This window comes from Pleurodeles waltl, chromosome 8 (genome assembly GCF_031143425.1).
Source record: "Pleurodeles waltl isolate 20211129_DDA chromosome 8, aPleWal1.hap1.20221129, whole genome shotgun sequence".
In the NCBI taxonomy this organism is placed as follows: domain Eukaryota; kingdom Metazoa; phylum Chordata; class Amphibia; order Caudata; family Salamandridae; genus Pleurodeles; species Pleurodeles waltl.
The window spans coordinates 16610142-16633396 of NC_090447.1; the positions used below are offsets into that span (position 1 = coordinate 16610142).

Consider the following 23255-nt stretch of genomic DNA (forward strand, 5'->3'; position numbering starts at 1 on the left):
CCTCTGTAGAGTGCCAAGTACACCTAGTCATGCTCCTGTGTCATCCATGTGTGCAGATGTCGTCCATTGCCTAGTAGGCCATTTCCCAGGAATTGAACAGTGGAGCCCAAGAGTGTGGCGCAGTGCAGGGGGCTTGTGTGTCTGTCGTGTCCACCAAAGGTAGCATTAATGCATGCACTCAACATATATTTCTTCTGTCGTCCCCTCCCTTTTTGTGGTCTCCCTGTTCTTGTGTGCATTTGAATCATCAGGCAGAGGAGCAGTGGCACCGGAGCACAAAGGGGCTGCATCCCACATGGCCATGGAGGGCCACACTACGGACTCGGACTTCACCAGTGGGACGGAGGGCGAGGGGAGCTCCACGGCAGGGACAGGAGCTGAGACCAGCGACACGGACTCGTCCTCTGATGGGAGCTCCCTTGTGGTGGCGGCAACGTCTATGCCCCCCCATCTACAGGTACAGCCGCCACCCCCTACCAGCACCACCCTCCCAGCAGCCCCTCAGCCTTTGCCCTGTGTCGCTCACCTGGGAGGGTGGGCATCACCTTCACCCCAGGCACCTCAGCCCCTGCCCCAGTCACCCCCTGCTACCTTCAGTGAGGAGGCCATTGACCTCCTCAGGTCCCTCACTGTTGGGCAGTCTACCATTTTGAATGCCATCCAGGGTGTCGAAAGGCAGTTTCAACAAACCAATGCATTCCTGGAGGGCATTCATTATGGCCAGACGGCCCTTCAGCAAGCTTTTCAGACTCTGGCCTCAGCACTGATGGCAGCCATTGTCCCTGTCTCTAGCCTCCCCCCTCCAACTTCCTCCACCCAAACCCAAACCCAATCCCCTGTACCCCAGTCACAAGCACACCTACAGACCAGCATGCACACATGTCAACACACAAGGGAAGCTCAGGCAAACATAAGCACCACACATCCCACAGGCACTCACGCAAGCATCACACACATGCAGACATAGCAACATCCACTGCCTCCACTGGGTCCCCCTCCTCCTCGTCTCCCTCCTCCCTCCCAGTCTCATCTCCACTCACACCTGCCTGCACTACATCTACAGCCACTACTGCCATCACCAGCACATACACCACCACACCCCGCTCACGTGCAGTCACCACCCCCACTACCATTCACACGTCCCCTGTGTCCTCTCCCAGTGTGTCTGTGACGCCCTCTCCCAAGATACACAAACGCAGGCACACTCCCACCCAACAGCCATCCACCTCACGACAGCATCCAGCGCATGCACCTTCACCCAAAGTCAGCAAATTAACACCTCCTACAACCACAACCTCTTCCTCCACTCCCAAACCCCTTCCAGCTACCCGTCCCAGTGTCTCGAAAAAACTTTTCCTGTCCAACCTTGACCTCTTTCCCACACCTCCCAGACCCCGTCTGTCTCCTAGGTCCCAAACTAGCACCTCAGCCACAACATCTCCAGGACCAGTGGTGCCTGTAGTCACCGGAATCTGGAGTGCACCGGCCACCAGGGCAGCCAGTGTGGCACGGAGCCACAGCACAGACAGTCCTCCTACCTGTGAAGCATCAAAAGTTGGCCAGTGCCCGTCGGGAGAGGGGGAAGACTCCAGCCACCAAAGCCGCTCCCAGGGGTCCCGGTGGGAGTGTGGAGTCAGCTGCGACACCTTCCAAGGTGGGGAAGGGCCACAATAAACCAGGAAAGTCTGGGAAGATCAGCACGGCGGAGGAGACCACCATCATCCCCGCTGCCCAGGAGGCCACAGCCATCATCCCCGCTGCCCAGGAGGCCACAGCCGTCATCCCTGCTGCCCAGGAGGCCACAGCCATCATCCCCGCTGCCCAGGAGGCCACCGCCATCATCCCCACTGGGCCAGAGAGGACCGCCAGCACAAGCCCCGCTGGGCTAGAGAGGACTGCCAGCACAAGCCCTGCTGGGATAGAGAGGACCGCCAGCACAAGCCCCGCTGGGACAGAGAGGACCGCCAGCAGCTGAGTCACTGCAAAGGAGGCCGCCGCTCCAAGCACCGCTGAACAGGGCACCGCTGCTCCAAGCACCGCTGAACTGCGCACCGCCGCTCCAAGCACCGCTGAACAGAGCACCGCCGCTCCAAGCACCGCTGAACAGGGCACCGCCGCCTCAAGCACCGCTGGCCCATGAGCGCCAAGGGCACTGATGCTACAGAGTCCGTCACGAGCAGGATGAAGTACTCTGGGCACAATGCCCCCTCCAGAACCAGTGGAGAGATACATCCACTACCTCTGTCCTTAGCAGGATGAAGCACTGTGGGCACAAAGACCCCTCCAGAACCAGTGAAGACTGTCATCCACTACCTCGGTCCTTAGCAGGATGAAGCACTCTGGGCACAATGCCCCCTCCAGAACCAGTGGAGAGATACATCCACTACCTCTGTCCTGAGCAGGATGAAGCACTCTGGGCACAAAGCCTCCTCCAGTGAAGACTGTCATCCACTACCTCTGTCCTTAGCAGGATGAAGCACTCTGGGCACAATGCCCCCTCCAGAACCAGTGGAGAGATACATCCACTACCTCTGTCCTTAGCAGGATGAAGCACTCTGGGCACAAAGCCTCCTCCAGAACCAGCGGAGACTGTCATCCACTACCTCTGTCCTTAGCAGGATGAAGCACTCTGGGCACAATGCCCCCTCCAGAACCAGTGGAGAGATACATCCACTGCCTCTGTCCTTAGCAGGATGAAGCAGTCTGGGCACAAAGCCCCCTCCAGAACCAGTGGAGACTGTCATCCACTACCTCTGTCCTTAGCAGGATGAAACACTCTGGGCACAATGCCCCCTCCAGAACCAGTGGAGAGATACATCCACTACCTCGTCCTTAGCAAGATGAAGTACTCTGGGCACAATGCCTCCTCCAGAACCAGTGGAGACTGTTATCCACTTGAGAGACTGTGGCTTTGAACTCCCAGGATGGAACAGTGGGCAACCCACCCACTGTAGAGACTTGAGAGACTGTGGCTTTGCACTCCCCAAGATGGAACAGTGGGCAACCTACCCACTGTAGAGACTTGAGAGACTGTGGCTTTGCACTCCCCAGGATTGAACCGTGGGCAACCCACCCACTGTATAGACTTGAGAGACTGTGGCTTTGCACTCCCCAGGATGGAACAGTGGGCAACCCACCCACTGTAGAGACTTGAGAGACTGTGGCTTTGCAATACCCAGGATGGAACAGTGGGCAACCCACCCACTGTAGAGGCTTGAGAGACTGTGGCTTTGCACTCCCCAGGATTGAACAGTGGGTATGTGGAAAGTGGAAACAATTTCAACTAAAAAGTGACTTTTTCAATCAACTCACAAAGGAGAAGGAGGAAGTCAGATTTAAACTGAAAAATGTTATAAAAACACCTAATGTGACAAGTAGGCAGGAATAATGAAAAAAAATATGATTGAGAATGATTAGAAGTAAGGTAATACAGAATTTGATACAACACATGAAGTGATGTAAGAAGAGTAGAGCAGCACTAAAACACAAATAATATATGAAGACTGTGGTTGATAAACCATTTGCCCTGAAGTGCAAATTATTTATTTTGATACCAAACAGAATGAGAACACTAGAAAAAACAGTGGTGTCCATGGATGTCAATTCACCGAAATGCCAGGGGTAGCGTAAGTGACATCACACGCCCTTTCACCTCCACTTTCACTCCCACACACATACTTCCACATACACACAAATTCTCACTTACACACACTCTCACCTGCAAGCATGCATACAACATACATTTTAAAGCATTTTCACCTACCTCAGGTGCCATGAAAGGACACACTCCAGCTAATTCTACTCCATTTTTATTACACTAGCACTGTTAGTGTAATAAAAAATTGACAGTAAACAAGAACAGTGGTACCCCAAATGAAGTTCAGAAGGACGAGCTGCCCCTGTGTTCCAGCCATTGAATTTGCCACCTCTGAGGCTAGGGGTGGCAAAGGCAGTGCTGTGGGCAGCAAAGGACAGGCCAGGGGCTGCAGCTGCAACCCCTGGAGGCGCCTTAATGACGTTCATGGGGGTGTCTATTGAAGAAAGAAGCCAGAAAAGGCTTATTAAAAAAGTAATTTTTGCAAGGTTTTCCAAGGAGGATGGAAGCATACGTCTAGTACTGAAGCTTTCCTTATTGAAAAAAGCTACTTAGACCAGAATGAATTAGTGCATGCAGTTTAAACAACTGGCCAATGCTATGAGGTAGAAGACAGTACTTCATTGTAAAAGAGGAGATGTTTCCTCTAAACATAGAGGAAGAGATACTTGAAGACTTACAAGGAAGGCATAGGTGTGCCACTATGTATAAATGGGAGTGCAGTAGTATTTGTAGTATTTGCCAGGAATCAGCTGATACATTAATAACTTTTCTTCGCCAATTTCCATCTAAAAGGTTGAGGCTGAAAATTGTAATGTTACAATCATTAAATCCATACAACGGGAGGAAATATTCTAATTTACAAGGTCACACATTTGTGTGCCTGTCCAGGAAAGTATGAAAAGTAGTTTTCATCATGGTGGCAATTCATCACTCAAAAATGTGAAATTTAGTTTGGAGACTTTGCTTTGCAAAAAAATCCTGAATTGTGCGTAGGAGAACCGAACAAAGCACTTCTGCATGGTACAGTTTCAGAGATTGGAAATGTTTCTAATGATATTCATTTATGTTTCTTTTTTCCTGAAGTGCAGTCTAGGCAACATGAGGAGTTGGTATGTTCAGGTGTAGAGGAACAGAACACTAATATTAGTACTGATAACTTTACATAAACATTAGCAAAGTTCAATGCAGTTTCTACAGAGAAACTAAACTATGTTTGTATGTGTTGTCAGGGCACCCTGTACAAAGGCCAAATTCAAAATGTTAATGTGTGGTTGAAAACTGAAGAAGAAAACAGAGAAAAGTGACTAGAATTTGCACTGTATTTATTTGTGGAGGAAATTGACGATTTGGCAACAAAAGTTTGTTTTGAATTTCCAGGCCCTGTTATTTCAAAAAGAAGAGTGAACAGTTTTGTGTCTACAGTGAGGCATATACTTAGGCCCATATTTACAAGACAGTCATGGAATGCTGTGTAGCAGCCGAAAATGCTTTGCTGTGTTGCATGACAGGGAGGGAAAAGGCGGGCCCCATACCTATAGAGATATGGCTCTCTCCTCCCCTCTCCATAGTGCTGAGGCTTATTTTAGCTACTATGCCCCATGCACACACCTTTGTGCCATAGTGCAAGGGTGTGTGTGTTTGAGTTTAGGATAGGTTTTATACCCTTCCAGTATAAAAAAAAAAAACTCCATACTAGTTCATATCCTAAGTTGATAGGAATTATTTCTGTGAGTCCACGCATAACATCAAATCATAACAGAGTTTGAAATCATTTCCAAAAAAATCAATATCTCTCCGAATTTGAGCCAGATAGTACAACATTGTAAAAACAAGCATGCTGGACACTTACTATTCAAAAAAGGAGTGTATATCTTGAAAATGTTTGTCTCCATGAAGCGCCCCATTACTGCACATAAAGAAACAATGTAAGAGATAATGTAGATTGAGGTAAATTTGCAGTAGAAGGTTGTAATGGGTGCTTCAATCAATCAAACATTATTTTTTCAGAGCATGGCGTTGCCACCCCTAGGGGTATCTGGATGCTTCAGAGGTCCAAAAGTGAGGTGCCATTCAGACGAGGAGGGTCAGGTCGTTCTAGGTCTTGCCGGCGATGCAGGAGGAAGAGCAGATACTTCTGCGACTGCAACAGATTCTGCAAATATGTGCAAGGGTCAGTGAGGAGGAGTGCAGGTATCTGCTGGGTTGATGGACACCTAGTCTGTGGCTAATTTAGGCTCGTCCTTGATCATGCAGGGCTTTGTAGGTGTGTGTGTGTGAGGATCTTGAACTGGCATCTCTTCAGAATTGGGAGGCAGTGGAGGAGTCTGAGGTGGGGGAGATGCTTATGTTTTTAAGGAGGCCAAGGACGAGTCTGGCTACTGTGTTCTGTATGGTCTGTAGTCTTTTGAGGAGCTGGGTGGGGAAGGTAGTATAGACTGCATTGCTATAGTCGAGGTAGCTGGTGAAGAGGGCCTTGGTTACTCTTTTCCTGGTGCTGAGTGGGGCCCATTTGAAGAGCTGCGGAGCATGCAGAGGGTTTGCAAGCAGGAGGAGGGGACTGCATTGATTTGCTGCTTCTTGGGCAGTTCACTGTTGAGGATGATGTTGAGGTTGAGTACGTGGTTTCTGTGCATGGGAGTGAGTCCGAGTTCTGCTCGCCACAAGCTGTGGTCCCACATGGATGTGTTTCTCCCGAGGACCAGCACTTCTGTTTAATCAGAGTTGAGCTTGAGGTAGTTTGTTTTTATCCAGTTGGTTACATTGGTCATGGCAATACTGAAGTTTGTCTTAGTGGTGGAGGGGTCTTTAGTGAGTGAGAGGATGAGCTGCGCAGGAGATGATGTTGAGTCATGGGGTCAGCCGGGGGGTAATGTAGGTGTTGAACAATGTGGGGCTGAGTGATGATCCGTGGGGAATTCTGAATATGATGTTCTTGGGTGGAGAGGTAAAGGGAGGCAGCCAAACACTCTAAGGGGGCAGTGGCAGTGGGCACACGGTCCAGGGGACGGAGGCCCAGGAACACAGGGAAACTGGGAGGGCTGCTGTGCGATAGGGGGAGGACAGACCCAGGGAACCCACTCTCCATGAGGCCCTCTCCTCCATCATGGGAGCCTACCACCACTCCCAGGAGACGATGGCAACGATACTGGCCAAGTTTCAGGAGACCCAGCACCTGCAGGAGGAACAGTATTTGGGCTTCAGGGAGGAAATCATCAATTCCACCCTGGGCACCATCATAGGGGTGATGAAGGAAGTACTCAACACCAGGAGGGACAATGTGGCACTACAAGGGGCCCCTGACACTAGCATGGACGATGAACTGCCCACCACCTCCGCCGGCGCTAGTGGACAGGACGCCTAGCCACAGGACCACCACACCAGAACCCCACCCCCTGCAGAGGGAGAACCACCTCGCAAACGGTCCCTGAGATCCAGGACAAAGACAGAGGACGATGCCAAGACCCCACCAAGAAATTAGACCACCCTGATTGTCATCCTTCTGTCCCACTTTGTCACCATGTCCATCCTTAAACTGCCCCAGCTCCACTTCCTATGCCGATTTGGACAATGCACCTGTGAGACTAATAGACTGGACTCTGCCATGGACATTCCTCCGCCATCACCCCTCACCATTTTGCTACCCCCTCCAATATTGATCACTAAAATAAACACCCTTAAAGCACAAAACAATCTGGAGTCAGTTTGTGATTTCGGAATAGTGTATTAGCAATTACTGTGGCAAAATGCTCTTTTATTTGTAATGTCAACATACCTATGTCACACAGCTCTAGTCCATGATGAATCAAAGCAGAAGTCACACTGTGGGACACACATCTGTGAAATCGTAAGGGAAAGTGACAACTCAGTGACCATACACTGGGTGAAAACGACAGACAGTAGAGAGGTAGTAATGTTAAAGTATATGTAGTAGGCTGGTTTGTATTCTTACCTGTGTCTCACTGGAAATATTGCTGGATCACTGAGTCCCTATTGTCCATGTCTTCTTCCTCTGCTTCCTCGTCTTCACTGTCCACAGGCTCCACAGCTGCAACAACACCACCAGCTGGACCATCCTCCTGCAGAAAAGGCACCTGTCATCGCAAAGCTAAGTTGTGAAGCATACAGCAGGCCACTATGATCTGGCACACCTTCTTTGGTGAGTAGAATGGGGTTCCACCTGTCATATGGAGGCACCTTGAACCTGGCCTTCATGAGGCCGAAGGTCCACTCGATTATTCGCTGTGTACGCCCATGGCCTCATTGTAGCGTTCCTCTGCCCTTGTCCTGGGATTCCTCACTGGGGTCAGTAGCCATGACAGGTTGGGGTAACCAGAGTCACCTGCAAATGGCGAGGGACAACACTAACCTGCAGGGATATCCCCAGACACAGACAACCATTCCCACTGTCTTGCTTCCAGGTGCTCACCTAATAGCCACACACAGTGCCTCTGGAGTTGACCCATCACATAAGGGATGCTGCTATTCCGCAGGATGTAGGCGTCATGCACTGAGCCAAGGAACTTGGCATTCACATGGGAGATGTACTGGTCTGCAAAACATACCATCTGTACATTCATGGAATGGTAACTCTTCCAGTTTCTGTACACCTGTTCACTCCTGTGGGGGGGACCAAAGTCACATGGGTCCCATCAATGGCACCTATGATGTTGGGGATGTGTCCCAGGGCATAGAAATCACCTTTCACTGTATGCAAATCCTCCACCTGATGGAAAACTATGTAGCTCCGCATGTGTTTCAGCAGGGCAGACAACACTCTGGACAACACGTTGGAAAACATAGGCTGGGACATCCCTGATGCTATGGCCACTGTTGTTTGAAATGACCCACTTGCAAGGGAATGGAGTACTGACAGCACCTGCACTTGAGGGGGGATTCCTGTGGGATGGCGGATAGCTGACATCAGGTCTGGCTCCAGCTGGGTACACAGTTCCTGGATTGTGGCACGGTCAAGCCTGTAGGTGACGATCACATGTCTTTCCTCCATTGTCGACAGGTCCACCAATGGTCGGTACACCGGAGGATGCCGCCATCTCCTCACATGTCCCAGCGGACGGTGCCTGTGAAGGACAACAGCGAGCACAGAGTCAACCAACTCAGAGGTACGCACCCACAGCTTACACAGAACACCAATCATAATCCAAAAAGTGGCCTGTATGTGTGTTGAGTCTAGGCCTAGGTATGTGTGACGCAGTTAAAAATTAAGCCATGTGGGCCCCTGAAATGGCGGCTGCCTGACCTGTAAAGTGGGACAATTGGATGTGAGGTAACTGCGCTGGCGTTGAACACCGTCGCAGTAGGTGGTTGAAGACCGCGGGGCAATGCTGCATTGGTTAACATTGAACCCTATGGGTCCCAGGAGCCAATGACGATGCACGCCGGCGGTGACGGTATGCACTGCTGCGGACGTGACCGCCATTTTCTATCTGTACAATCAATCGATACCTGATCTTCGACAGGAGAGGACCTACACTGCAAGTGCTGCTGTGACCTCGCTCTGGAAGAGACAATGGCTCGTGCATCTGGGGAAAGGGCCCCTGCCTTCACATCGGAGGAGTTGGAGAAGCTTGTGGACGGGGTCCTCCCCCAGTACACGCTACTCTACGGTCCTCCAGACAAACAGGTAAGTACACAGGGAGCATGCTGTATGGGCTATGCTTGTGTGGAGTGGGGTGGATGTAAGAAGGGGGGAGATTGCGGCGTGCATGAAACGACGGTGAGTGCATGTGCCACATGGCAAGGGTAGGGATGGGGGCCAATGACTGTGATGGTGCAGTTGGTAATAACTTTTCTTTTTCCCATGTACAATTCATGTAGGTCAGCTCCCACCAGCAAAAATATATTTGGCGTGCCATCGCCATGGATGTCCGGACCCTGGGGGTCTACCACAGACGGAGCACCCACTGCCGGAAAAGATGGGAGGACATTCGCCCCTGGAGCAAGAAGACGGTGGAGGCCCAGCTGGGGATGGCCTCCCAACGTGGGAGGGGTGCCCGTCGCACCATGACCCCCCTGATGTTCAGGATCCTGGTGGTGGCGTACCTGGAGTTGGATGGGTGCTTGAGAGCATCACAGAAGCCACAAGGGGGTGAGTACACTCTCATCCTGCTGATTTTGGGTGCAGTGGAGGGGTCTGGGTGGGGAGGTGGGCTGTGGGTTTCCCTAGGCCAGGGCGAGTTCCGTAGGCAAGGTCCCTCCGTAAGGCAGGCCATGTGGCACCCCACCCCACCTCTGTAGAGTGCCAAGTACACCTAGTCATGCTCCTGTGTCATCCATGTGTGCAGATGTCGTCCATTGCCTAGTAGGCCATTTCCCAGGAATTGAACAGTGGAGCCCAAGAGTGTGGCGCAGTGCAGGGGGCTTGTGTGTCTGTCGTGTCCACCAAAGGTAGCATTAATGCATGCACTCAACATATATTTCTTCTGTCGTCCCCTCCCTTTTTGTGGTCTCCCTGTTCTTGTGTGCATTTGAATCATCAGGCAGAGGAGCAGTGGCACCGGAGCACAAAGGGGCTGCATCCCACATGGCCATGGAGGGCCACACTACGGACTCGGACTTCACCAGTGGGACGGAGGGCGAGGGGAGCTCCACGGCAGGGACAGGAGCTGAGACCAGCGACACGGACTCGTCCTCTGATGGGAGCTCCCTTGTGGTGGCGGCAACGTCTATGCCCCCCCATCTACAGGTACAGCCGCCACCCCCTACCAGCACCACCCTCCCAGCAGCCCCTCAGCCTTTGCCCTGTGTCGCTCACCTGGGAGGGTGGGCATCACCTTCACCCCAGGCACCTCAGCCCCTGCCCCAGTCACCCCCTGCTACCTTCAGTGAGGAGGCCATTGACCTCCTCAGGTCCCTCACTGTTGGGCAGTCTACCATTTTGAATGCCATCCAGGGTGTCGAAAGGCAGTTTCAACAAACCAATGCATTCCTGGAGGGCATTCATTCTGGCCAGACGGCCCTTCAGCAAGCTTTTCAGACTCTGGCCTCAGCACTGATGGCAGCCATTGTCCCTGTCTCTAGCCTCCCCCCTCCAACTTCCTCCACCCAAACCCAAACCCAATCCCCTGTACCCCAGTCACAAGCACACCTACAGACCAGCATGCACACATGTCAACACACAAGGGAAGCTCAGGCAAACATAAGCACCACACATCCCACAGGCACTCACGCAAGCATCACACACATGCAGACATAGCAACATCCACTGCCTCCACTGGGTCCCCCTCCTCCTCGTCTCCCTCCTCCCTCCCAGTCTCGTCTCCACTCACACCTGCCTGCACTACATCTACAGCCACTACTGCCATCACCAGCACATACACCACCACACCCCGCTCATGTGCAGTCACCACCCCCACTACCATTCACACGTCCCCTGTGTCCTCTCCCAGTGTGTCTGTGACGCCCTCTCCCAAGATACACAAACGCAGGCACACTCCCACCCAACAGCCATCCACCTCACGACAGCATCCAGCGCATGCACCTTCACCCAAAGTCAGCAAATTAACACCTCCTACAACCACAACCTCTTCCTCCACTCCCAAACCCCTTCCAGCTACCCGTCCCAGTGTCTCGAAAAAACTTTTCCTGTCCAACCTTGACCTCTTTCCCACACCTCCCAGACCCCGTCTGTCTCCTAGGTCCCAAACTAGCACCTCAGCCACAACATCTCCAGGACCAGTGGTGCCTGTAGTCACCGGAATCTGGAGTGCACCGGCCACCAGGGCAGCCAGTGTGGCACGGAGCCACAGCACAGACAGTCCTCCTACCTGTGAAGCATCAAAAGTTGGCCAGTGCCCGTCGGGAGAGGGGGAAGACTCCAGCCACCAAAGCCGCTCCCAGGGGTCCCGGTGGGAGTGTGGAGTCAGCTGCGACACCTTCCAAGGTGGGGAAGGGCCACAATAAACCAGGAAAGTCTGGGAAGATCAGCACGGCGGAGGAGACCACCATCATCCCCGCTGCCCAGGAGGCCACAGCCGTCATCCCCGCTGCCCAGGAGGCCACAGCCGTCATCCCTGCTGCCCAGGAGGCCACAGCCATCATCCCCGCTGCCCAGGAGGCCACCGCCATCATCCCCACTGGGCCAGAGAGGACCGCCAGCACAAGCCCCGCTGGGCTAGAGAGGACTGCCAGCACAAGCCCTGCTGGGATAGAGAGGACCGCCAGCACAAGCCCCGCTGGGACAGAGAGGACCGCCAGCAGCTGAGTCACTGCAAAGGAGGCCACCGCTCCAAGCACCGCTGAACAGGGCACCGCTGCTCCAAGCACCGCTGAACTGCGCACCGCCGCTCCAAGCACCGCTGAACAGAGCACCGCCGCTCCAAGCACCGCTGAACAGGGCACCGCCGCCTCAAGCACCGCTGGCCCATGAGCGCCAAGGGCACTGATGCTACAGAGTCCGTCACGAGCAGGATGAAGTACTCTGGGCACAATGCCCCCTCCAGAACCAGTGGAGAGATACATCCACTACCTCTGTCCTTAGCAGGATGAAGCACTGTGGGCACAAAGACCCCTCCAGAACCAGTGAAGACTGTCATCCACTACCTCGGTCCTTAGCAGGATGAAGCACTCTGGGCACAATGCCCCCTCCAGAACCAGTGGAGAGATACATCCACTACCTCTGTCCTTAGCAGGATGAAGCACTCTGGGCACAAAGCCTCCTCCAGTGAAGACTGTCATCCACTACCTCTGTCCTTAGCAGGATGAAGCACTCTGGGCACAATGCCCCCTCCAGAACCAGTGGAGAGATACATCCACTACCTCTGTCCTTAGCAGGATGAAGCACTCTGGGCACAAAGCCTCCTCCAGAACCAGCGGAGACTGTCATCCACTACCTCTGTCCTTAGCAGGATGAAGCACTCTGGGCACAATGCCCCCTCCAGAACCAGTGGAGAGATACATCCACTGCCTCTGTCCTTAGCAGGATGAAGCAGTCTGGGCACAAAGCCCCCTCCAGAACCAGTGGAGACTGTCATCCACTACCTCTGTGATTAGCAGGATGAAACACTCTGGGCACAATGCCCCCTCCAGATCCAGTGGAGAGATACATCCACTACCGCCGCCTTAGCAAGATGAAGTACTCTGGGCACAATGCCTCCTCCAGAACCAGTGGAGACTGTTATCCACTTGAGAGACTGTGGCTTTGAACTCCCAGGATGGAACAGTGGGCAACCCACCCACTGTAGAGACTTGAGAGACTGTGGCTTTGCACTCCCCAAGATGGAACAGTGGGCAACCTACCCACTGTAGAGACTTGAGAGACTGTGGCTTTGCACTCCCCAGGATTGAACCGTGGGCAACCCACCCACTGTATAGACTTGAGAGACTGTGGCTTTGCACTCCCCAGGATGGAACAGTGGGCCATCCACCCACTGTAGAGACTTGAGAGACTGTGGCTTTGCAATACCCAGGATGGAACAGTGGGCAACCCACCCACTGTAGAGGCTTGAGAGACTGTGGCTTTGCACTCCCCAGGATTGAACAGTGGGTATGTGGAAAGTGGAAACAATTTCAACTAAAAAGTGACTTTTTCAATCAACTCACAAAGGAGAAGGAGGAAGTCAGATTTAAACTGAAAAATGTTATAAAAACACCTAATGTGACAAGTAGGCAGGAATAATGAAAAAAAATATGATTGAGAATGATTAGAAGTAAGGTAATACAGAATTTGATACAACACATGAAGTGATGTAAGAAGAGTAGAGCAGCACTAAAACACAAATAATATATGAAGACTGTGGTTGATAAAACATTTGCCCTGAAGTGCAAATTATTTATTTTGATACCAAACAGAATGAGAACACTAGATAAAACAGTGGTATCCATGGATGTCAATTCACCGAAATGCCAGGGGTAGCGTAAGTGACATCACACGCCCTTTCACCTCCACTTTCACTCCCACACACATACTTCCACATACACACAAATTCTCACTTACACACACTCTCACCTGCAAGCATGCATACAACATACATTTTAAAGCATTTTCACCTACCTCAGGTGCCATGAAAGGACACACTCCAGCTAATTCTACTCCATTTTTATTACACTAGCACTGTTAGTGTAATAAAAAATTGACAGTAAACAAGAACAGTGGTACCCCAAATGAAGTTCAGAAGGACGAGCTGCCCCTGTGTTCCAGCCATTGAATTTGCCACCTCTGAGGCTAGGGGTGGCAAAGGCAGTGCTGTGGGCAGCAAAGGACAGGCCAGGGGCTGCAGCTGCAACCCCTGGAGGCGCCTTAATGACGTTCATGGGGGTGTCTATTGAAGAAAGAAGCCAGAAAAGGCTTATTAAAAAAGTAATTTTTGCAAGGTTTTCCAAGGAGGATGGAAGCATACGTCTAGTACTGAAGCTTTCCTTATTGAAAAAAGCTACTTAGACCAGAATGAATTAGTGCATGCAGTTTAAACAACTGGCCAATGCTATGAGGTAGAAGACAGTACTTCATTGTAAAAGAGGAGATGTTTCCTCTAAACATAGAGGAAGAGATACTTGAAGACTTACAAGGAAGGCATAGGTGTGCCACTATGTATAAATGGGAGTGCAGTAGTATTTGTAGTATTTGCCAGGAATCAGCTGATACATTAATAACTTTTCTTCGCCAATTTCCATCTAAAAGGTTGAGGCTGAAAATTGTAATGTTACAATCATTAAATCCATACAACGGGAGGAAATATTCTAATTTACAAGGTCACACATTTGTGTGCCTGTCCAGGAAAGTATGAAAAGTAGTTTTCATCATGGTGGCAATTCATCACTCAAAAATGTGAAATTTAGTTTGGAGACTTTGCTTTGCAAAAAAATCCTGAATTGTGCGTAGGAGAACCGAACAAAGCACTTCTGCATGGTACAGTTTCAGAGATTGGAAATGTTTCTAATGATATTCATTTATGTTTCTTTTTTCCTGAAGTGCAGTCTAGGCAACATGAGGAGTTGGTATGTTCAGGTGTAGAGGAACAGAACACTAATATTAGTACTGATAACTTTACATAAACATTAGCAAAGTTCAATGCAGTTTCTACAGAGAAACTAAACTATGTTTGTATGTGTTGTCAGGGCACCCTGTACAAAGGCCAAATTCAAAATGTTAATGTGTGGTTGAAAACTGAAGAAGAAAACAGAGAAAAGTGACTAGAATTTGCACTGTATTTATTTGTGGAGGAAATTGACGATTTGGCAACAAAAGTTTGTTTTGAATTTCCAGGCCCTGTTATTTCAAAAAGAAGAGTGAACAGTTTTGTGTCTACAGTGAGGCATATACTTAGGCCCATATTTACAAGACAGTCATGGAATGCTGTGTAGCAGCCGAAAATGCTTTGCTGTGTTGCATGACAGGGAGGGAAAAGGCGGGCCCCATACCTATAGAGATATGGCTCTCTCCTCCCCTCTCCATAGTGCTGAGGCTTATTTTAGCTACTATGCCCCATGCACACACCTTTGTGCCATAGTGCAAGGGTGTGTGTGTTTGAGTTTAGGATAGGTTTTATACCCTTCCAGTATAAAAAAAAAAAACTCCATACTAGTTCATATCCTAAGTTGATAGGAATTATTTCTGTGAGTCCACGCATAACATCAAATCATAACAGAGTTTGAAATCATTTCCAAAAAAATCAATATCTCTCCGAATTTGAGCCAGATAGTACAACATTGTAAAAACAAGCATGCTGGACACTTACTATTCAAAAAAGGAGTGTATATCTTGAAAATGTTTGTCTCCATGAAGCGCCCCATTACTGCACATAAAGAAACAATGTAAGAGATAATGTAGATTGAGGTAAATTTGCAGTAGAAGGTTGTAATGGGTGCTTCAATCAATCAAACATTATTTTTTCAGAGCATGGCGTTGCCACCCCTAGGGGTATCTGGATGCTTCAGAGGTCCAAAAGTGAGGTGCCATTCAGACGAGGAGGGTCAGGTCGTTCTAGGTCTTGCCGGCGATGCAGGAGGAAGAGCAGATACTTCTGCGACTGCAACAGATTCTGCAAATATGTGCAAGGGTCAGTGAGGAGGAGTGCAGGTATCTGCTGGGTTGATGGACACCTAGTCTGTGGCTAATTTAGGCTCGTCCTTGATCATGCAGGGCTTTGTAGGTGTGTGTGTGTGAGGATCTTGAACTGGCATCTCTTCAGAATTGGGAGGCAGTGGAGGAGTCTGAGGTGGGGGAGATGCTTATGTTTTTAAGGAGGCCAAGGACGAGTCTGGCTACTGTGTTCTGTATGGTCTGTAGTCTTTTGAGGAGCTGGGTGGGGAAGGTAGTATAGACTGCATTGCTATAGTCGAGGTAGCTGGTGAAGAGGGCCTTGGTTACTCTTTTCCTGGTGCTGAGTGGGGCCCATTTGAAGAGCTGCGGAGCATGCAGAGGGTTTGCAAGCAGGAGGAGGGGACTGCATTGATTTGCTGCTTCTTGGGCAGTTCACTGTTGAGGATGATGTTGAGGTTGAGTACGTGGTTTCTGTGCATGGGAGTGAGTCCGAGTTCTGCTCGCCACAAGCTGTGGTCCCACATGGATGTGTTTCTCCCGAGGACCAGCACTTCTGTTTAATCAGAGTTGAGCTTGAGGTAGTTTGTTTTTATCCAGTTGGTTACATTGGTCATGGCAATACTGAAGTTTGTCTTAGTGGTGGAGGGGTCTTTAGTGAGTGAGAGGATGAGCTGCGCAGGAGATGATGTTGAGTCATGGGGTCAGCCGGGGGGTAATGTAGGTGTTGAACAATGTGGGGCTGAGTGATGATCCGTGGGGAATTCTGAATATGATGTTCTTGGGTGGAGAGGTAAAGGGAGGCAGCCAAACACTCTAAGGGGGTCATTCTGACCCCCGCGGGTGGCGGAAGCCGCCCGCCTGGCGGGAACCGCCAGAAGACCGTTCCGCGGTCAAAAGACCGCGGCGGTCATTATGACTTTCCTGCTGGGCGGGCGGGCGACCGCCAAAAGGCCGCCCGCCCGCCCAGCGGGAAATCCCCAGCAACGATGAAGCCGGCTCCGAATGGAGCCGGCGGAGTTGCTTTTGTGCGACGGGTGCAGTGGCACCCGTCGCAATTTTCAGTGTCTGTTAGGCAGACACTGAAAATCAATGTGGGGCCCTGTTAGGGGGCCCCTGCAGTGCCCATGCCATTGGCATGGGCACTGCAGGGGCCCCCAGGGGCCCCACGACACCCGTTCCCGCCAGCCTGGTTCTGGCGGTGAAAACCGCCAGAACCAGGCTGGCGTGAAGGGGGTCGGAATCCCCATGGCGGCGCTGCTTGCAGCGCCGCCGTGGAGGATTCACAGGGGCAGGGGAAAACCGGCGGGAAACTGCTGGTTTCCCTTTTCTGACCGCGGCTTTACCGCCGCGGTCAGAATTGCCCCTGATGCACCGCCAGCCTGTTGGCGGTGCATCCTCCAACCCCGGCCTGGCGGCCTATGACCGCCAGGGTCGGAATGACCCCCTAAGTGTGTTCTGTCAGGAAGGAGGTGATCCATTTGAGGGCATCCCCTCGTATACCAATGCTGTGGCATTTGTTGACAAGGATGTGGTAGGAGACAGTGTTGAAGGCCACGGATAGGTTGAGGAGGACCAGGGTAGAGCTTACCCTGCGTTTGTGGAGTGATCATCCGTTGCAGTGATGTGTGCAGTCTCAGTGCTGTGGTTGGTGTGGAATCCTGATTGGCAGATGTAAGTAGGTTGTTTTCTTCCAGGTAGTTGGTAAGCTGTAGGTTGGTGGCCTTCACATGTACTTTGGCAGGGTAGGGGAACAGAGAGATGAATCAGTAATTTTTGTGTTTGCTGGGCGGAGAGTTTCTTTAGGAGGGGTCTGCTTGATGTGACATAGCAAAGGTCATCTAATTAACCATAGAAAACCGAGTTGACAGACTGCTGAGAACAGAGATCTTTTCTATTTTGCACTTTTGCAGCTGTTTAAATCTTAGATCTGTGAACTAGAATTACTAGGAGAGTTTGATTGCTACAAAGGCTCCTCCAATGCTGCAACTGATGGCATTGAGTGATCAGTATTTGCAAACTACTTGAAAGTGTTGAATGAGAAAAATCAACAGGAAGATTCAATTGCTACTGAGGTAGCTAAAGAGATTTTGCAAAGTAGCCAGAGTTCAGCTTCCCAAAGTCAGAGCCCACTCAGACAGCCAATAATTAAAAAAGAGAGAGCAAATGATTAAACATGAGGCTGCTGTTTTAATAAATGAGGTGGAGACTGCAATGGAGCAAGAAAGACAGAAAACAATTGATTTGGTAGATTTAGTTGCACAGCTCAATGGTGAGCAGATGCATGTATATCTGAAGGTGAAAGCTACAGTTGAGCATGGATTGCTTCATGACAAGAAAGTAAAAGTTTCTTAATTTAATTTAGGTATTACTTTGCATTGACTTTTGTTGCTGCCCTTGGAACATGACAACAAACTGGAATCCCAAATGTTATCTGGTGAAGCTCGTCATGAAGTGTCAAGACTGTTTGAAAAGTTAAAACCTTTAATCATTGATGAGGTGAGAATTGTCTCAAACTTGATACTTGAATTTGTGCATTGGAAAAAGCAAGAGGATTAGAGAACGGATTATGATGTCCTATTTGGAGGAAAACATTTGATTGTTTTTGGAGATCTGCTTCAACTCATACCTGTGAAGGGTCAGCCTGTGCTCAAAACACTGGTTTGTGATGAAACTAGGAATTCTTTGGGAAGTATTGGAAATGTGAATATTTGTTTGAATCTCAAATGCAAAAAATTAATCAGGAATATGTGACAAGCATCTGCCACTGAATATCGTACTATTTCGAAATATATCAGAATAGGTGTTCTTTCAAAAGAGGGAAGATGTGTTGTACAAAGGAGTCTTCTTAGAACATGTTATCCAAAAATGAAGACAGCACCAGATCTGATGTTCAGTATTAGCCAAGACGGTCAATAGATTGGGCCTCATTTACAATGAACTGGCACATCAGCTCCGATGCACCAGTTTCCGTGGGCAGCCCCCTTAAAGAGACCATGGTAGGGCTGCACACCCTGGCGTTCGTTAGCACAACTGAGTCAACATTGTTGATGCAGTTGTGGTGCTTTGCTGGACTGGTGTAAAAAATGTTGGCACTGGTCCAGCAAATCTTGGGGATACCCATTAAAAAGAGCTGAGCGTCAGTTTAACGCCTGCCCAAGGCAGGTGTTAAAAGATGATGCTAGAATGTTGCAGTGTGAAATCGTGTAGATTTCACTGTGCCATTATTTTGCGCCTCCCTTTCATACATTATACCTGGTGAAGGTATAATGTGGCAGAAAGGTTTACAAACAGGTGTCATGGTGAAATTGCACCAGTTTGTAAATACGGCACAGGGTGGGGGACTGTTTTGTGCCACCATGGCATTAAAAAAAATTATGCTATGGCAGTGCAAGAGGCTTGTAAATGAGCCCCATTGTGTGCCCAATGACTACATTGGAGGAGTGTGCATGTTTCAACAAAGAATTACTGGAACTGGAGAAAGAAGACATTTTGAAACTGAAGACAATAGACAAAACAAAACACCAGGGTGTCACTGTATTTAAAAAACAAATTAGAAACAAAACAGGATTTATTAGAAAAATCTGTTTCAGAAACTGCAGTATTGGAGCAATGTCTAAGTCTATGTAACAACTGTACGGTGTTCACCTATAACACGTTTTAAGTTTAGCTGCATCATTTATTAATACCGGTAGTACAGAGTTTAAAGAAGATATTTTATATGTAGGGGTGGACAGTAAACTCCACTCTGCTAGTGAAGCTAGCAGAGTTTGGCAAAATAATTGTCACACTGTGTGGCTGAGTTTACCAGCATGGCGGTGTCTACCCATAGTTTTTTTGCTTATGTTGTTTGATCTGTACCTGAATTATGGCTATAGAAACACAACATATTGAGCTTTCCTTGAATCTTCTATATGTTCACTTATTTTGCTTTGCACAGTTTGGATGATTGTTATTTTACTTTTATCATTTTGGACTTATTCATTGATTAATGCTTACGCTAAGAAAACTAACTTATGTTTCATGAATGCATCTGAAGGAAGCACTCGGTATGCATAGCTCTGCTATATTACCGAAGTTCCGGGGAATACATGTAGCCCTTTTTTTTTTTAGTAAAATGGGTCTGAGAACGTTTGGGCTTTGTGAGGTCATATGCATGTATACCTACAGAGGCCCTCAGAAGACTATAAAAGCAGAAGCTGTTTCTCGATAACTAAAACACCCAAGCAACACTTCTGCCAGCTTCCAGGGACTGATTCTAAATTACAATTCCTCTCCATACACCGGGTCACTGATCAATTCCATGCACTCTTCATTCGTGTATGAGCCCTCGAAAGACTGATCGTTATCAAAAAGCTTTTGGGGAGGAGGAATTGTAATTTAGAATCAGATTCAATTTCCTGATAAGTAGACAAGTAGAAAAGTGACGGAGTCAAGGGATTTATTAAGGGACTCCCATCAGTTTAGTCCTGAAGAAGACCCATTGTGAAGCTGTGATTTGGCCCAAGATATTGAGGGGTCGAAACGTTTCTGCATAGGATTTTTGGAGGACTGAAGGAAGTGATTCAGACTTTTTGAGGATTTGGAATGGAGTCAATGCAGCAAAAAAGAACCAACTGACTGTTTTTAATGTTTTTTTGTAAAGGTTTTTGATCTATTTGAATATGTATTATTCTTCTTTCTACATATCACAAGCACTTTTTCCCACACTGCCTATCCTTCGGTGTGTTGTTTCTAGATGGGATGTCCGTAAAAGATGAATATATTAAGATGATTTTTAGATGCATAAGTAGATGAATGAGTATATATTTATATGAATAAAAAGTTTTTCTATCTTCACCTATGTTGTTCTATGATGTATAAATAAGTTGTTGGTTTTCCCTTGTAGGGCACTTTTGTATGTAATGTGACTATATTAGGGCGCAACATCCCCAGCCAACGAAATGGAAAGAAGCTGGGTTTAACTATTTGTGTTGAAGTCAAATGGGGGTGTTCTGGGGGAAGTGTGGGTGGTTGCACTTGATGACCTTGAACAAGAGACATCAGCATGCTTGGCGTTACCAGGTCTACTCTCTTGTCATGCCATGCTGGGTGACGGCCGGGTGAAAGATGGGATCCTTTGCAGGTGGTCAATTGCTTACTCAGTTCCAGCTGGATCATTATGTGTTAATTATCATTAGCTGTCTCCGCAGCAGCAGAAGAGTTGTCCGTCACACTGATGGTGATAAAAGCACTAAAGGCAGCATTACAGAAGGGATGGGCTGAACACAGTGGAATTTTTATATAACTCTGTGAAATTCTGCAGAGTTCAACTCTAAAAGTTTCTTCCACCCCTAGTCATATGTAGCTTTCTCTCATGTTAATACATTATCTGGTCTGTATCTGGTTGCATTTGATGCAAGCAGAGTAAATGCAGAATCAAGATTTTTTAGAGAACACAACCGATTAAGAAGTCTGTATGTTCCTCATTTAGGACAGTATCCAGTTATGAGAAACATTCCATCTGTCCAAAGCTGAAAGTTTCAAAGCAGTGTAATGATGCTTTTGCAAGGAAGGAAATAAAGGGAGTGGGAGGAATTTGTTAAGACACAAAAAATTGAAAATGAAGCAGATATTTTTTCTAATCAATTGTCAAACCCCTCTGGTGTGAATTGCTGTGAATATTGTGGTAAATGTATTGTTTACATTACCTCGTATTGTGGATGCAATTATAGAGAAACAATAAAAGGTACTGTGTTCTGCGCTGTGTGTTTTGTTGATTTTGTCTGCATAGTGAGAGAGCTAAAATACACTTTGCATCAGTAATTCAAGACACTTTAGATCTATGTAGGGGATCTGTACAGTTTAGAAGAGGCAATACCTGTTATTGAGTTATTTAGACTTAGTTACTCGTGGCACCATGAATGTGAAGACTGCTCATACACATCAACTACACACATAGAATCAGAGCATTTTATTTGGTTAATCTTTTCAGATTCCAAAAGTGTGACTTTCGAGAGACTAGTGAGAAAAGCTACACAAGATAATGTATGTCCAAATTGTCAATCAAATGTTCTGTCACAGATGCATATATTAGTATTTCCTCTTACCTGCCATGGCTGGATGTCTTTGGAGTCAGCGCATGAGTCCCTGGTAAAAGGCCCTTCCCCTGGTGTGCAGAACATCAGATTGTGTAAAGCGTGAGCCAAGGCGTACACTGCTGTGTAGCTTTGGTAAGTGTAGCTTAGATCATTCAGTTCAAACACTCTGCTGGCAAGTTTACCCAAAGTCTCTTCCCTTGAGCAAGGCTTCAGTGGAATTTGAGGACCTTCCTGTTCTTCTCTTTCAGTCCCATTCACTTTTGGAAATTTACATTGAAACGCTTCTTCCCAGAATTGTTTTATAAATATGTCATCAGGGTATCTAGAAGGGTGAAGGTCGTACAAAAACCTTTCAAAATCCAGCATGAGTTGTGTGTAGGGTGCGATTCCTAGGGATCCGTTGAATATTTTCCAGGCATGATTGGGGAGCAGTCCGCGGGTGATGATAAATGCAACTGTGAATATCCAGACTTTGCTGTTGACATTTTGTTCATAGAGGGTTTGCAGTAACGCCTTCACATGGACCTCAGGGCTATGAACAATAATCACCTTCACTGAGTGTTCCTGGATCATTTCAGCAAGTTGTAAGATCTTCTCCTTGGAGAATCTGAGGTGTATTTGTTCCATGAAGGCCACACAACCTCCGTTCTCCTCAATGTGTTTCTTAATGTCTTGGCCCCCCTGCAAACCCAGCTCATCATCAGAAACAATCATTCCCACCCACGTCCATTGGAAGTGGCCAATCAGACCTGCGAGTGCCTTGTTCTGAAATGCGAAGCTACGCACAGTGCGCAGAAAGGAAGGGAATTGGAGCTTGTCGCTGAGGGAAGGGAGCTGAGATAAGTGACTGATCTGCGTAAGGAATACAAGAGAATACAGAAAAGGCACAAAAAAGGAAATGTAGTGTAAGAAATATTAATTTTTCAGCACACACATCTTAAAGATTATGAAATATGTGCTAATGGTGAGCAAGATATATTTCCAGTGGTTGACTTCCATAATGAATGCACATAATATACTCATCCTGTTGAGAAGACTAGTACTGAAAGCTGGGCACATACCCAGTACTATAGTTTAGTGAATTACTGTAAAAAAGCATGATTTTACATCTTTCAATATTCACTACTTTTAGCCCAGGTTTACAAACACTCACAGTGGATGTGCACCACACAAGTGATGCAAACTTATACAAAGTATTTCTTTTTTAATTTACTTTCCTACGCAAAACTTATTCTGCACTGGAATGCTGCCTGAAAATAATGCAAAGCAGCGCAATGTGCTGTTTTCGATTATTCTGCGTCAAACAGACATTCCACGTAACCACCTATGTTTTGTATATAGAAAGCCCTATCTACTAATAATAGCACACAGGGTTTGCACCAAAAAATAACACAACTTTGAAACAGGGGTTTAAAAAGTGAATGTTTTTATTTGTCCAAACATTTTCACTTTACATGTGTGTTGCATTGTACAGCACACACCTGCTGAGGGAAAAGTTTTCAAGTTTTTCTATGCATAGTATTTTGAACTAGAACAGTACCGTCCTGGTACATAAATCAATGCTACACTCATGTAGACACCT

The 23255-nt window shown here is 48.1% G+C and overlaps 1 protein-coding gene across 1 annotated transcript in view; it reads right to left on the reverse strand.

The window, feature by feature from the left end:
* Positions 1-23255, reverse strand: part of LOC138249298 (extracellular calcium-sensing receptor-like) — a 164990-nt gene that overhangs the window by 105727 nt on the left and 36008 nt on the right. The window contains exon 3 of the mRNA XM_069203255.1: positions 21683-22525. Coding sequence (XP_069059356.1) covers positions 21683-22525 — 843 coding nt within the window. The remainder of the gene's footprint in view (positions 1-21682; positions 22526-23255) is intronic.